The 16861-nt window shown below is 47.2% G+C and overlaps 1 protein-coding gene across 2 annotated transcripts; it reads left to right on the top strand.

The window, feature by feature from the left end:
- The first annotated feature begins 839 nt into the window (after positions 1-839).
- Positions 840-9332, top strand: Tmem128 (transmembrane protein 128). 2 transcript variants are annotated; one of them, XM_052198934.1, is made up of 5 exons: positions 843-971; positions 2503-2644; positions 4978-5136; positions 7096-7201; positions 8759-9332. In XM_052198934.1, exons 1-4 carry the CDS (start codon positions 881-883, stop codon positions 7193-7195), a joined length of 492 nt encoding a protein of 163 aa, XP_052054894.1. In that variant the 5' UTR covers positions 843-880; the 3' UTR covers positions 7196-7201; positions 8759-9332. The 2 variants fall into 2 exon arrangements, with proteins under 2 accessions (XP_052054895.1, XP_052054894.1); XM_052198935.1 differs by lacking the exon at positions 7096-7201 and having other exon boundaries at positions 840-971.
- Positions 9333-16861: the final 7529 nt, after the last annotated feature.

Genomic DNA, 16861 nt, shown 5'->3' with positions numbered 1-16861 from the left:
AAAGCCATGCAACTTGTCAGTATTACCAGAGACAAAATGAGCAGAACACCAAAGTAGTGATCAAAGAAAAAACAAAAACAAAAAAAACATATTTACAGCCAATGGGAACAAGGTGGAATTGCTATCAAAATTAGTTCCCAGAAACTGGGGAAAGCTGCAGGTTATAAGAGGAATGCCGACTCTAGAGGCAAAAGGTGTCATCACATCTGGGAGGGAGCTCCTGTAGAGTTAGTCTGATTGCATATTCTTTCATTCTTCCAAGTTATGAAAGTGAGAAATTGAGGATCTTGAGGCGGTATCAACTGCCTCAGAGTTATACTTCTGAACAACCTTAAAGGTGAGGAAAAGCACTCATCAATGGGGCTCAGAATTACTGAATGGGAACCCTGTCACTTTCCTGCTTTCTGCTAAACTGACAGGGATGTGAGGGGAGTGCGATTTATTTTAATCACAGAGGTTGCTTCTCCCTGATTTGGAGGTTCTTTACTCTTCCTGGAACTGCCTACAACTCATCCCAGACTAGCGGGGCAACCCCTACAGAGCAAGGAGACTGGGGTTTGGAAGTTCAGGCTTGGATAGGTTATTTTCTACGCTTAGGTGCCGGAAGCTGTATGTTCTCAGGACCGCGCAACCAGAGGAAACGCTAAAGTTGGTCGTTTAGAGCTTCCGTAGCTAGGAATACTACAAGGACCACTGCTCCTGAGACCAGAGATTAATATTTTAAAGTTCAAATACTTCTTGGTGATTTAGCGCGGTTTCTTCGCACACTAAAACCGCTAAGGTAATACAGTTTTAATCTGAGCGCCCGGAGATTCCGCCCTTGGACCTGGCGCCGGAAGTGCTGCGTGCTGTCACTTCCGTCGCACTTGCGGGAGCCAAGATGGACGCTCCGTGGGCTCGAGAGCAGTTACGGCGGCGTTACCTATTTCCTTCCGAAGTAGAGCTGGACTGCGAGGACGAAGCCAAGCCAGGTGAGGCTCCGCAGACTCTGGGTCCCAGGGTTTACCGAGTAGGGCTGCGAGTCGGTGTCCAGGGTCCTGACAGGTCTTGCAACCCTCGCATCCTCCCCTAAGCCGAATTTCCGCATTCCGTGGAGAGCCGACTTGCTTGGAAACACCCTTTAAAACTAAAAACTAGCCATAGTTTCCTAGTCTTAAGAATTAACCCAAGGACCTATACAAAGAGTCTTTCACTTCAGCTTTGCCTGTAATACAGCACGGATGGATATACCCAGCTGCCTGTCAGCAGAAAGCTAGCAACGTAAGTTCGTATTAGATGTATCTCCGCCTGTAGGTCAGATAGACTTTTCTATATCCTTGTAGTCTGTTTTCAGAAGGAATCTCAGAACAATATATGACATGCCATTAATAATGTTGCTTGCTTATAGGCTGGAGATCGGTAAGGATGAGAGTTTATTTTAGAGCTATTTGGCCTGGATGTTGTAAGAACTTGGTTTATTTGTTAGCATTTCAAAATAAACACTGGCAACACTGTGCCAAGGCCTGACAATGTGTGCATTTTGAGAATATCTTCAAGAATTTGTGTTAGTAGTAACCTCTCCAGAGACTCTGATAGTCGTCCAGACCTCTTGGAGACCAGTCAGTAGTCCTCATGTAATGGGACAGAGAGGGCATGTTAGATTCCCTTCATTTTGTTTGACTTGCCTATCAACCGTGTAGTCCATGCTGTGTTCCTGGACTAGAGCTCTGCTGTGCCATTCCATGTTGGAGCTACCCTAAAAGCTGATGTCTGTTTAGAATATTTTGGTATAAATTTTATTGTATTTGGCGTTTTCCTTGTATTGGCATATGCACAGGCATTAATTGGTACATGTGCTTTTGGAGGCCAAAGATTGATATTGCACATCTTCCTCTGTTGGTCTCCACCCTTTTTTGAGACTAGATGTCCCTTGGCCCCTGGATCCACATGTGTCTATCCCAGCATTGTTCAGTTCATCCACTGCCATGTAGGGTTTTATGTGGACGCTGGGATGACCTCTGGTTCTCACGTTTGTGGGGCAAGCCTGTTGCCTACTGAACCCTCTCATTCCCACGCTTTTGACATTTTACTTAGTTAACATGACTAATTACTTTCCTAGAGGACATGTGAAATAAATTACCATATTTCTGGCTGGCACTGCCATATCTAGAAGATTATGAAGGCTTCAATGTGATTCCAAGATTCATTTTGCAGGAATAACTAATATATTGAGCGTATTTTCTAGTGAGCACCTATTAACTATTTCAGCAAATGCAAATCTACCATTTTTGTTATTTGGTTGGACTGTTCTTGTTATAGAACTCAAGACTTCATGCATACTCAAGATGTAGTCTATCTCTGGGCAACATCTCTGCCCCTCCATATACACTTACCCTGGTAGTCTAATAGAAGGAGTGGACACTAGTGGGCAGGATTCTAGTTCCTGGAAAGCTCTAGGAGATGACTTCATCTGGTGTAAAAAACTGGGCAAGTTCATAACACAAAATCTCCCCTGTTTTATAGAAGCACCCACAGCTGTTGAGAAAAAGGAGAGACCTCTTCCAAGACTTAACATTCATTCTGGATTCTGGATTTTGGCATCCATTGTTGTGACATATTATGTTGATTTCTTTAAAACCTTTAAAGAAAATTTTCACACCAATAGGTAAGAAAATCTTGTTTTTCCAGGTATATTGACACACGATCTTAATCCCAGCACTTTGGAGGCACAGGCCGGTGGATCTCTTGAGTTCAAAGCCAGCCTAAGCTACACGTTGAGTTCCAGGACAGCCAGGGCTACATTAGTGAGGCTGTCTCAAATAACCAAAAAAAGAAAGAAGGGAACAAAAGAACCTTGTCACTTCATGTTTTGTGTGTTAGTTTGTCAGCTGAATTCTCCAAACAGTTATGAGATGGCAAGATGACTTGGTTGGTAAAATGCTTGCTATTATAAGCAAGATCTTGATCTGAGTTTGATCATTATGAACAGAGAGGGAAAAAAAAGGAAACGAGCAAGTTTGGTGCTTATAATCCCAGCTCTGGGTAGGTGGAGCTGGGCTCCCTGGGCTTATTGACCCGTTAGTCTGGCTCAGTCAGTGAGTGCCACATCTGTGAGAGACCTTGTCTTAGCACACACACACACACACACACACACACACACACACACACACACACATGCAGTGTTGACCTCTGACCCACATGCATGCACACACACAATGTACACACACACACACATGCAGTGTTGACCTCTGACCCACATGCACGCGCACACATGTTCATATATACACACACGCACACTGGTGACCTCTGGCATTGTTAGACTCTATCAGGCATGATGTTGAAGCAACTTCTGATGATACAGAAAAAAGCAAGACACTTTAGACAAAGGGTGCAGGTTTTCTCATATAAGCCTAGTAAGTTTTGGGGCTACAGTGTATGTGATATCTTAATTACCATCTTCCTATCTTTTGAGGCCCTCTCATAACTCCTCCCTTTACCCTTATCTATACATTGTTAGCTCTTTGATGTGTTGACTGTGTCAGTAAGCTGATTCTAGTAGTCACTTTACAATGTTGCATACAGTAGATTATATCATTTTACCTTGAATGTATGCAATTTAAAATTGTTAGCTGTGCCTTCAGAAGACTGGGGAAGAAAGGCCTGCGAACCAGAGGTGGAGTGGGAACTGTGGCCTGAGAAAAGTGTGTTTCAGAGTAGTTAGGGCAGCATAGTCACGAAGGGGGTGATTAAAGGGTGTGACTCAGAGTTAGTTGCCTTGAAGGCCAGTGGGAGGAGTCAGGAGCTTAGGTCTGAGTCCTAGTGTCAGATAACCCTTCATGTCTCTCATCCCAGGAGTCGACAGAGTTATGCATCACGTGTGAATAATTTGGAGGCTATCAGGTATCAAAGGGGCGGAGAAGTAGGTGATGTCTGAGCTGACCCACGAGGACTGTATCTAATGCCAGAACCAGTAACTAGACTGAACAGTGGAGCCAGAAAAGATGCAGCCTGGAATCTGGTCCTGCTGAACCATGGGAAAAGAGTCCTCAAAGTCTTTAGGTGGGAGGGTGCAGGACGACAGGCAGTTCATTTAAATCCTCAGAAGGAGACTGCTCCATCATTTCTGAAGAAGCACTTGTAAAAATACCACCTCCCACCTCACCTGTACTTCCATCTGTTCCCTTTTTGGTAGGTCATGTGACTTGTCTAAGTGAGTTTTAAGTAGAGAACTGGAACCCAGCACCGTTCTCTTGGGCTTCTGTTTCCAGAGGGAGGCTAACTCTGCTCTCTTTTTAGTCTTGTCTTTCCACACTCACACAGGCCACACTGACAAAGTGCAAGTTTGTGGTCCAGAACCAAGGAATAAGTCTGTGTGGGGGACTGAGTATCAACAGAAGCGCTGCTCGCACTCCCCACAGCCATGCTCTTCCCTCAGCTCCATCAGTGACTAAGATGACACTTGATTTCCATCAGCCGGCAAACTTCATCTCCCACCCGGGAGAGAGCCGTGTACCTGAAATGGCCCCTCAGCAGGATGGGTCTGGCGTGGCGGCAGGGGCACTTCTCACTTAAGCAGCTTATTTTCTGCTGTAGCAGAGTCATTACCAGGTCTCATGGCGCCTGATGGGCAGGTGATGTGCAGGATGCCAGGAGGGCCTGGGACGGTTGCTTGGTGAGGCCGTGCTGGGAAGGTAGACTTTCAGGGCTTTAGGTGTGTGTCCTTTTTAGGCTTTCCTAGGACTTTAATGTGAGCAAAGTAGCGTTAGAAACAATCCCACACCGATGATGTGTTGGATCAAGCACAGCATGAAACGGGGGCCTTGGGACCACATGCCCTCCAGGGCCAGAGATAGTGGGGATGAGAGAAAGCTCAACGTACAAGCCAGGCCTCAACATGGTGTGTTCTTAGAGGCAACAAGGCATGAGCCTCTGCTGAGCCAAGGGTACTGAAATCTATTCTTCTCCCAGCACTTACCTTCTTCCTCTTTGTCTCCACAGTTGGTTTCTCTTTGGCGGAGCCTTGTTGTTTGTCAGCCTGTCAATTGCATTTTACTGCATAGTCTATCTGGAATGGTATCGTGGGATTGAAGAATATGATGTCAAATACCCAACGCTGGTGCCCATCACCACGGCAACTTTCATTGCAGCAGGGATTTGGTGAGTGGAAGTTGAATGCGAATGGAAAGCAGTCGCAATCGCTTTGTGTTTGGGTAATGATAACTGTGACCCAGAACTTAAATCAGGCAGCACTGTGTACCAGGGAGAAGGGGGTCCCAGGCACTCTGTTCGTAGGGAGTCTCCTCTCAATTTCGTCCTCTCTTCATCTGCCTTAGTTATTTAAGACAGAGAAGGTGACATCTGCGCATGCTCTCTGTTTGTTTTGTTTCTTAAGCATCTTCATTGTGCAGCTGAGTGAACTAATCATGAGGAGGCGAGTGCCGCTGCCCTAGGTTGGGGAGGAGTGGAACTGTCGTCCTGGTGACCCCTGCTGACCCTTCCCCTTGCGTCACTGTGCCTTCCTGCCCCACGCAAACACTGCCCCATCCCCATAAACACTGTTCTGCTCATCTGTGTTTTGAGCACAGACGTTAGCGAAGTTGCTTGTATAGTCACCAGCCTTTAATGTCTAACTGTATACACGCCGTGTGTGCTGTTTACTTGTGGTTTGCTCCCAGCAGTTATTCTTTGCCAGTCGTCACTTATCTGTGTAACTGAATCCTAGTGTATCTGTTAGGCGGCCACAGTCAGGCTGTTTATAGCTGGTGCTGTTTGGAAGGGTGCCATTAAGAACCCCGCTCTGCTGGGCTTACATGTGTAGACATATACCCGAAAGGTGAGGTCTGTGCATCCCCCAAGTGTACATTCCTCCAGTTTCAGTCCACAGCATCAGGCTCTAGTTGAGCTGTCTCACCAGCCATTGTCCCCCAAGGTGATTGTCATCTGCATTAAGCATGTGCAGTCCTTTTCTCTCTGTTGCTCTCTAAACAACACAGTAGTAGTGCCTTGGGCAGCAGCTCAAGTTGGTGGCACTGTAAGGATCCTAGGGATGTGATATAAGGATGTGGGGAAGGTGCAGGTGACCTGCAGAAGCAGGGCTCCCTGTAAGGTCCCTGAGCATTTGGAGACTGGATGTGTCTGCAAGATTTTGGAGCTAATGATCCCCAGATAGGAAGGAACACCTGTCATGCTTTCCCTGTGTCTAGGGACACAATGTGGCTTATAGTTCTTCCACAGTGGAAGTAGTTGTGCCTTTTAAAGGTTACATGTCTTTCACAGCGTGCCCTACTGCTTAACCCATTCTCTGTTGCCTGCGTGAGAGTCCGCCTTTGTAAATTCACGTATGCTCAGAGAAGAGAGGCTGTTTAAGAAAGAAAAAGGTTATACTTGCTCACTGAAGAAAACTTGTAAATAACAGAAAGACTTTCCCCTAAAGCAGAATCCAGTTTAATAAAGAAAGCCCTAAGGAAATCATAAAACTTAAACGCCCTGTCTGTGACCCAGCCTCGGCTGTAGTGGGACATGTGCCACTTGCCTTCTGTCGCAGGAACATCCCAAGAAACGTCAAATTAATTTTAGGCTTGCGATTTGTGATTATTTGACATCTGTTTATCCAGGATTGCATCCATATTAAAACCTATAGCTGTCTGGAGAGCTTATTTAATTGTTGTGTAGTTTCCCCGGTAGCTTCTGCTTCTATCAGTTCAGTCATTGAAACTCATTTGCTTTTAGGAAGTGTTTTATTCAGTTTGGTGACAGGACTTCTGAAGTTTGCAGTGAAGATTTTTATAGCATCATGTACAGCATTGCTTTTTCATCCTATTTTAAGAGTCGTTTCGTTTTTTCCCATGAGAATGCCTGAGACAACAGGCAGGCTGCAGCCGTTTGAGTTTGTGGTTCATCCCACATGCTAATGGTGAGAGGCCCGTGTCACCCCAGGTCACCGTGCAGCTTCTGTCAGCACAGGCCGAAATCTCCTTCCCGTCAGCCATGGTGCTGGGTCTAAAGACCCGCACGGGTGGACATTCTCGAGTGGCGCTCCCGCTCCAGACTCTGCAGTGTGGAGTATTTGTGTTGTCCAGTTGCCGTCGTCAGCTGTTTGGTTCTGGTTTCTTTCAGCTTCAACCTGGCTCTGTGGAATGTGTGGTCATTTTTCACTCCCTTGCTGCTGTTCACCCAGTTTATGGGGGTCGTGATGTTCATCTCACTCCTTGGGTGAGCTCAGGTAAGATGCTTGTTTCTGACAGTGAGCTGTGGAAACATCTTTCAGTCACTTCCTGAGAGCACTCTGACAGACTGCCTAGGATCCACTTCCTGTTGTGTTTGTGCTGAAGCATTTTACCACTGAACACAGCTGCAGGGACTGAGGCCGCCTTCCCAAGGTGTAGTCTTAAGTGCTCATTTTTCAGAGACAGCATCATGCGTTTCAAAGAACTCATAAAGACAGCATGTGTGTCTTAATGTAGATAAGTTCATGTGAGACCATTTTATACTGTATGCATGACTGTTGGCTGGATGGTTCTTAGACATAGTATGGGAATAATGGTGACCTTACCCAACTTGGGACAGATTCTGCCATTTTCTATAGATATTGGATGAATGGTACCCTAGCCCTTTTTGAAAAATTCTTTCCAGGGGATGAAGAGATGGCCTCCTGGTGAAGATCACTGGTTCCTCTTGCAGAGGACCTGCATCCCAATCCTAGCATCTGCATTGTAGCTCACATAGGCCCAGGAGACCTAACACCTTGGCCTCCACAGGTGTCAGGCACATGTGTGCTATAGATACACACACAGGCAAACACTCATGTGTATAAAATAAAAATAAATCTTAAAAAATTATGCCCTTTTTATACTATTTAGAGAATTTACGTGTCCCTGTGGACCAGCTCCTGCCTGGTTGGGAGTATTGATAAACATCTATTAAATAAGTGTATCGAGTATTAAGAGTGCTCATGCTGTCATTGGGATAGAAAAGAGAATATAGTTCCTCCCCTCATGCCACTTACATCTGACTTGGAGAAAATCAACTTGACAGGGCCATTTGCAAACAGGGGAAGTGAGGCTCAGGGAAGTGTGAGTGTGGCTCAGGACCAGGGGCTCCAGATGATGGGATGTGTGCACCATCCGGCCCTTGGGGGAGTGCGGCCAGAAGAAGAGGTGCACACAATCCTGCTGTTGCTAGGCAGAGGCGAGTTGCTGGCCATCACCACACTGACACAAACGATTGTCTTCCAACATCGCACTGTTGAGAGGCTGATGAGACCTATGGGACCCTTGTTCCTGTGCATGTCTCACTTGAAGAGCTTCAGAGTCCCTGTATCATCCAATTCCCACAGCTTTGGCTAACCCTGATCTCCAGCTTTTCTCCTCCCCCTTCCCCAGTGGCTGGAGATCTTGGGCTCTGACTGTTTGGCTGTTTCTAGGTGTTTGGATGCTTTGGACTTCCATGTTCCTGGTGTATGGTTGGTGGTGAGAACGGTGTGGTGCTGGGAGCCATGCAGATTGTCCTTTTAGTCTTTTTTAAATATGTATTTGTGTGTATGAGTGTTTGCTTGTATATATGCGTCCCAGAGGTCAGAAGAAGGCATGGAATCCCTTAGAGCTGGTTAAAGAGGTTGTGAGCTTTCATGAGGGTGCAGGGAATTGAATCCCAGCCCTCTGCAAGAGCAGCCAGTGCTCCTCACCACTGCACCATCTCTCCAGCCACAACACGTTGTTTTTAATGGGAATTCATGAGCTTAGGATGTTTCACTTGGCACATAAATGCTGTTTTCTTCCAGGCTTAAGAACATGACCAGCTAGAGTGAACAAAGCGTCAGCTTGTCTGCCGACATGAAGGAGAAGCTCCGTGTGCACTAGTGTCTCCGAAGTGAGCTGTTTCTGTGGAAAAATTGTGACTTCTAGATCTGCTGTCCAAATCAGAATAAATGATCTTTTTCTCGGGTGTTCAAAACCAGTGATTGATTCTGAGCAGTTTGTGTTAGAACTAGGGAGTGTTAATCTGTCAGGTTTAACAGTAGTAACCAGTAGTGGCTCATCACAGGAGCGTGGTACCCTTAGCTGTACAGACGCTGGCCCATTCTACTTGAAGGCTAGCTGCCCGTGTATAGGTGACTGAACGCAAGCATGACAGAATTGTGTTGTCACTGTTAGTAGTCACTGGATAGCTCGTATTTGTCACAGCTTTATAGGTAAGAGGACCATACGGAAGCATCTTATGGTTTCTTGTTACTCTGGATTTTATCATTATGTAAGTTATTGGGTTTTTAACATTTTTCAACTTATGTTCTTTTAATAATATTTAAGTATATATAATTTTTTTCTGTAACATCAATAAAATATTTTTATAACTTTCTTGTGCATTTGGTTAATACAAATTTGGGGTTAGCTTCTGTTTTTTGCTGTTCATATTTAAAGTTAACTAGAAATAATGTAGTCTCTTTTTAGAGTAGGTTACCCTGTTCTTAAGTGGCTCAGTAGCAACTGGTGTTTGTGCCTGAGGCTCTCATGATGCCTGTCATAAGTGTTGGGACACAGAGATACTTGTAGATTTGTTTTTCTGTGAAGTGACTGATATAGTCACCACTGGGTTTGGGCACACAATACCCACCACACACTTAACTGAAGGACTGCCAATCTTTAAACTGCAAACTGAGAATAATACTTGTCTTTGGGGTTAGAGAAATAGAAATACTGTTTGTAAGGTACCCATTCTAGTGTCTGTCACACAGTGGAGGCGTGATCAGTGAACAAGAGTAATGAGGGGAAGAAACTGAGGGGTATGAGGGCTCAGACATAATCGGTAGAGTCAAGCCAGTTCGGAGTTGTGTGTGGAGACTCTCATTTAGAACAGAGAGAGTGACCCAGGCTGAGGCCAGAGCCAGCTGGACAAGGAGTCTGCAGTGAGGCCTGGGACAGGCAGGAGACTGCTGACCTACCCAGACAGGTAGAGTGGCAGTCTGGCCTTCTCAGTGAACATGGTTTCTGATAGTTACTCACAGAAACTATCCTGGCTTGAATTTTTAAAACTTAATCTGTGTTTTAGAGCCTAGGTGGCCAAGAGACAAATACTGTGGCTGATTAAGATGGCAGGGAGTAGACTGTGTTACTCAGGGACCATTTAATGCTTTCATGTGAGCCGGGGCTTGTGACATACCTGAAGCTACTAAGGAGGCTGATGTTAGAGACTCTCAAGTGTTCAAGACCAGCCTGGGGCAACCACAGAGTCCCTGTCTCAGAAAGCAAAAGACAAGGCCTTCAGAGTGTCTGCCTGGCATGCTTGAAACCCTACCTTCAATCTCTTGCATATTAAATAAGTAAATATACTTACACAGATAAACACACACACACACACACACACACAGGATCATGCCTAGTACTTGCCATGCTAAACTATGCATGTAATTTCTGGGACTTTTAAAAAATGCCTATTGTGACTATGTGTATGTTGTGTGTGGGGGTATCAAGGGGTTATATATAGCTGCCCACAGTTCCAGGCATTTGTGAACTGCACTATGTGGGAGCTGGGAACTGAACTCTGGTATTCTGCAAGATCGGTATATACTCTTAGCTGATGGGCAGTCTCTCCAGCCCCCAACCTTTGTTGTAATGACTAAAGAAATGAGTGATGCCATGCCATTTCACCACATCTGACCAAGCCAGGGGAGGGCACCCCTTTGTGAGTGATGAATGTTGAAGTTAGCAGTTGTCAGTCTGGTCATCAAGGTGACGACTGTGACTGAATGAAGCACTGCACTGACTTTGACAGTCAGTCTGAAGACCTGAGTGACATGTGCTCCTGACACTCAGGCTCTGATTCAAGCCTGGTTGTCTTGCTTGGTGCACCCCTGGGTGGTTCCAGTGAGTAGCTTGGGTAGAGACAGCCCTGGAGAAGCCAGAGTGTTAGGATGGGTGGGAACATATCCAGATGACAATGTCACTTAGTTGGCAAGGGTGGAAACCAGATGAGGATTTCCCCAAGTCTTCTGGTACCTGGCTTGGGAGGTATTGGTTTTTCTTAGAAATCTGAAGCAAGATTTAATGTGCCTGACTGAATCTGCTTTATGTAGGAAAAAAAAGTCTTGTGTGGCTAGAGAGAAGAACTTGCTATGCAGATGTGAGGGCTGCAGTGTGGATTAAGCAGAGCCTACACAGGAGCCAGAGGTAGGTGGACGCCCACCTGTGGTCCAGTGCTCAGGAGTCAGGCAGCATCCCTGGAACAAGCTGCTCAGCCAGACTACCCTAAACGGGAAGCAGTAGGTTCAGTAGAGAAACCCTCCCTGCCTTAACACATAAGGCATAGTGGAAGACCCCCATGTTAACCTCAGCCCTTCATACACATGCACGTTCCTCATACATATGCTTCCACACATGTGAACATGTGCGCACACACATGTATACTATACATACTGCACTCATAAAAAATCCTGCATCTCCTTAAGCAGATCTTGTTAAGGGTGGCAAGCAGGATCATTTTGGGGAAGAGGCTGGGGACTGGCCTTCTGTGTCTGAGGCTAGGGTAAATGCTTTTGAAAGGTCAGCTCTGTTGGTCAGGCTGGCCTCAAACTCAGATCTGCCAGTGTCTGCCTCTGCCTCCGGAGTGCTGGCATTTAAGGCATGTGCCACCACTACCTGGCTAGATGACTCAGCAGTTAACACTAGCTACTCTTCCAAAGGACCCAGGTTCAATTCTCAGCACCCACATGGTGGCTTAAACTGTTTACAACTCTAGCTCCAGGGGGTCTGACACCCTCACACTGACATACATGCAGGCAAAACACCAATGCACATAAGTGAATAAATTAATGAATAAGTAAAATGAATGAATAAATAAAGATTGTTTAAACCTTCAAACTGACATACATGTAGGCAAGATACCAATTCCCATAAATAAAAATAAATTTTATTTAAAAAGAGAACAAAAACACAGTTTGGCAGTGCTGGAGATGGAACCCAGGGTCTCACTCGCTACATTGCCTGCAATTTTTCCAAAAAACTTTTTTTTTTTTTACAGTGTTTACAATCTCTTGGGAGTCTTTGCTCAGCATTCCTTGAAGTGGGAAGAGTTAAATAATCTAGTCAGTTGTCTCCAAATATTTTAGAACTGAGGCTGTGGTCTGCTGTTCACACAAGGGAAGTGGTAGAGTAGAGCGGCAGAGTGGTCCCAGATAGGGGAAGGCTGAGAAGATGGGCGAGTCCAACAGTATTGACTGTCCCACAGAGGAACATGAGTTCACAAAAGGCTTGCGGGTCTGCAGCTGAGGAACATTCTCCCTATACCCGTGGAGTGTGATTCACTCCCAAACCATCTGAGTCTTAAGGATAGCTGTAGTTTTTCTTTCTTCTCTCATACAGTAGTTTTGAGACTTGGAGAGCTCAGGCTAGCTCTGACCTTGCTACATAGCTCAGGCTGGACTTGAACTTATAAACTTCCCCACCTCAGCTTTCTTAATACCTGGATTTCAGGCCTTTGCCTCTATGGCCAGTTTACCAGTCTTCGCATCCTTTACTTGGACTTCAGCCCTCATGGCACTGATGGAGTCATTCTGTAAGATTTCCCACCTACAGATAAACATCATGCTAAACTTTCTCATGTTTCTTCACTGAGGCCTATTTCTTTGATCCCCCTATACTACAAAATCACCCAAGAATTTCCTATTTATTTTCTATCTCTGTTCCTCTCTTGAAAAGAAATTACAGGGGGTATGGGGATAAATACCTGTGATCTCAGCAGCTCCATGGCAGGCTGAAGCAGGAAGATTTTGAGTTTGAGGCCAGTCTGGGTACATAGGAGTTCCTGTCTCAAATTTTTAAGAAGCACTGGGGATATAACTCAGTGATGGAGTGCTTGTCCAATGTATATAAAACCTTGAGCTTGAGCCACGGCAATCTTGACAGTAGAACAGAAATTTCATTATGGCATGTGAAATGCACAGGATGTTTCTCCATGTTTGTGATACAAAGGACTCACAAAGGATATAAAATGCCCTGCCCTTCCCAGCTCATGCCCTGTCCGGAATGAACAGACATGAGTCCAGCATGCCGTGAGCCGAGTATCCACAGCATCCTTCACTGCCCCCAGCACTCACACCATCTCTCTTGTGACCATCAGAACTTTCCTCATACAGCCCTGTGTCCCCATCAGCAGGGGTCACTGGAGAAAGCCTCCCAGGTCTCATCTGATCTTTGGACTCAGTCCTGCTTTCGTCTGTATGTTCCGGGTATCTATTGCTGCATAACAAACCACACCCTAATGTACGTGGCTTGAAACAACGGCCACCATTTATTCTGCTCAGGAATCTGAAATCTGAGCAGGAGCTGGCAGGGACACCTTGTTTCTGCCTCACAGGAGCAAGGCTCAGCTGGGATTGGACAAGCCCCTTCCAAGATGCTTCATTGAAGCTGGCGGTGGGTGCTGGCTACAGGGTTCACTCTTTGTTGACCTCTCCATGGCGCAGCTTGGATTTCCCAGATTCAAAGGGAAGGGCCGTGGCTTTCACCGTCCTTAAACACATGCGTGGCCAGCTGACTTGCAGGTGGAACCGTCAAGTCAGCATCCTAGTTCGCCTGGGTAACAGTGATGTGGCGACTCTGTAGTCCACCAGCCTGAACTCCCAGCTGCTCTAACTTGGATCTTACAGTCTAACAAAGCCAAGGACACAAGAGGTAGCTTTGGCAGATGGTGCTGGATATGGTCTGGCAGAAACCAACAGGAGACTCACAGTGCAGATCTAAAGGGTTGTAGAGTAAAAATGGCCTTTTACAGATAAGTTATTTTCCATCAGACAACTTCTCTCCTGTTGCGAGAATTAAGCGACCGCAGGACCACACTTTCCATTATGAGCTGGGTGTTATCTGATCTAGCCAACCGCGAGGTTGCACGTACACAGTGGTGTCTGTTGTCAAGCAGATGTGGCATGTCAGACAAGAACAAGTTAGCCAGTAGGTGGTTCACATCCCTTCCAGATTGACACCTGCCTCGGGGCCTCAATTCTTTAATCCACAACTATAGTAGCACGACACTGTCTCATGAGAGGAGAAGCAGCCCAGGCCATGTTTCCCAGTGCTTCTGCATGGTAAGATGGTACCAACCTAAACTGGACAATTACCATCTTACAGTTCCACCTGGTGCCGACCCTGATGGACAGTAGTCAATACAACCTCTTCCTGTGAGCAGAATGATAGGATGATTAACTGGTATACCCTATGGTTGGTCTTGTCTGAATAAAGACCTTTAAAGAGCAGATGCTGCCCAGCGCCATAGGTGTGGGTTCTGGGAGGCTCAAGGATGATCAGTGACTTGGAAAGATGAACCATCTGAAGACCAAGACATGTGAGGGAAGAGGGCTGAAGATGGATCTCCAAATGGGTACTGTGTAAAAACTTGCACCTCGGAAGAATTATATGACCACCAGGAATCCACAGTGGTGGGTGGTTTGGCAAACTGATACTCAGAAGGCTACAGTGAGCCCAGCAGTAAGCAGCCCACTGGGCGCCCAACTCTGGGGATCTGCTTGGGAGAGGTAGGGCTGTATTGGGCCCTTTTACCATTGAGGCAGTGGGGATTTTCCCTCCTGGACTGGACACACAGGATGTCCCATCAGGCTGTTGCCAACATCCTCACCTGTCTACTTATGACAGGGTGCCTCATTATCATGAGGTCTCACACACATTAATGAAGGAGATGTAACTATGGGAAGGACTGGGAGCCTTAGCTCAGTCAAGTGCTTGCATCATAAGTGTGAAGACCTAAGCTCCATCCTAAAAATATACATTAAAAAAAGTTAGCATGATGGCACACGCTTGTAACCCCACACCGAGGAGGCAGGGACGAGTGGCTCCCTGGGGCTCACCCGACGCTCATCCTAGCCTATGTGATAAGTTGAGGTGGAATATGGAGCAGGGACTGTGTTGGATAAATGACACCTAAGGTTTTCTTCTGGCTTCTACACGTATGCACATGTGTGTGCATCCCCGTACACACCCACGTGACCCTGGTATTAGCTCAGAGTCCATTTTACTGTTTACCAAGAGGTCTCTTTAGAAAATGAAAGGACACACAATGGGGATTTCTTCTGAGACCCAGTCCCTTGGAAACCAAAGGCTCGTTGGAATCTGTAGAACGACATAGGTTTGGGACTGACTAGGATAACATTTGTGGGCTTTTGAAGTTAAAATTATTTATCTAGTTGTTTATCTAGTGTGCGCGCCTGTCACTGTGGACCTATGGAAGTCAGAGGAAAGCCTGTGGGAATTTGCCCTCTCCTTCTGCCATGTGGGGGCTGGGCATTCAGGTTGTCAGGCTTGGTGTCTTTACCTGGGGAGGTGTCCCCGCTGGTGTCATATCAATCATTTCTTCGTACACAATGGAAGCCCCTCACCACACCTGCCTCCAGCTGTCCACAGGATAGCTATTCTAAGCATGGCTCAAATGCTGCCTTCTCCTGAGACCCTCCCAGTCTTCTTGGCTTCCTGGGGTGCCTATGTCTCCTGGAAGGGCTGGGTTGCCTTAGGGTGGCTGGTTAGTTTCCCCAGGGCACAGGGGCAGGTAACAGCTGTCTGCTGTAGGATCTCATCTTACCATTGGCTTCCAGGTCTGCCCTGGCCTTACTGAGTCCTCAGGGCCAAGTGTAGAAAACATCTCAGTGCAGATCACATATCTATAAGTTGAATGAATGAACAAATGAATTTAATGATGAAGGCGAGGCAAGCCTCCAGAGCTCCTTGGGCCCAAGACATCTTGCTCCCGTTCATCCCATACTCCTTTAGCAGTTATCACCAGCTGTTGCCACGTCCGTGTGCAGGGTGTCGTGCAAATAAAAACTGTGAATTTCCTTGTTAAAATATCAAGAAATTGAAATCGGCTACAGCAAAGCGTTAAAACCATGGCGGAGCGGGCGTCTCGGCCTGTGCTCTGGCCCGCATTGCCCTCCCAAAGCCCGATGTCGCGATTGCTCTCCATTGCCCTCTCACACCACACTGATGGGCTCCAGGCTTTCCTCCAGGTCACGGTCAACCATAGGACGCTGTTTCTCAGAAATTCGCTGCGCTTCCTTTTGGCATCGGAGCGGAGCGCCTAGGGAACTGACTCAGTGCAAAGCTTTGGAATGGAAGCAGTTGGATTCTCGAGATGGCGGGACCCTTTCCCTTGTTCAGCTCCCTCTGCATCTCCAGAAGAGGATATGGAAGGGTGGCATCTCCTTGTGTAATAGCACTAGTCTTAGTCACCGTCGAGGGTCTCACACAGGCACCCACAATGGACGAACGGTGAGACCCCCCCAAAGATGCCTATCCCTTGCTTCTTTCTCTGAGCCACCCACAGGTGGCTCAGACAGAGAGACACAAAGCACCAGGAGATAGCCGCAGAGATTAGTACACTCAGATGAGTAGGAGCCATGCACGCTCCAGTCCTGCGGGCCCACCCAAAATCTAGGGGTCGGGGACACAGCCATGGCACAGCCACACCCTCAGCAACCCTCTGATCTGGCTCCCACGACTCCTCGTGTCTCCTGGTATCCCACCCCTCCCCGCCAGTCCAGCAGCCGACGGGCGGCACCTGTTGCAGTCCCGCGTTTCCGGGGAGCTGGGGTTGGGTAGGCGGACTGGGCGCGGGGGTGGGGTGCGGGTGGCACAGGCAAGGCAGAGGTGCAGCAGGGCTCGAGGCGCAGCGGCAGGGGCAACGGACTGTAGGGACCTGAGCCGGCATCTGGAGCTCTGCGAGGGAGGCCAGCGGTTGAGACCTGACTGAGGACAGGGAGTACTGGAGGAGAGCAGGATCTGAGGGCACTGGCGAGCCCGACTGGTGCCCAGAGGGCGTGGGGAAAGGATAGGAGCCAGGAGCAGCGTGCAGGGCGGGAGCAGCCGCCTGGGGACCAGACTGAAAG

Source organism: Apodemus sylvaticus, chromosome 11 (genome assembly GCF_947179515.1).
Source record: "Apodemus sylvaticus chromosome 11, mApoSyl1.1, whole genome shotgun sequence".
Lineage (NCBI taxonomy): Eukaryota > Metazoa > Chordata > Mammalia > Rodentia > Muridae > Apodemus > Apodemus sylvaticus.
The sequence above is the reverse complement of the archived record's forward strand: the minus strand, read 5'-3'. Positions and strand labels throughout refer to the sequence as shown.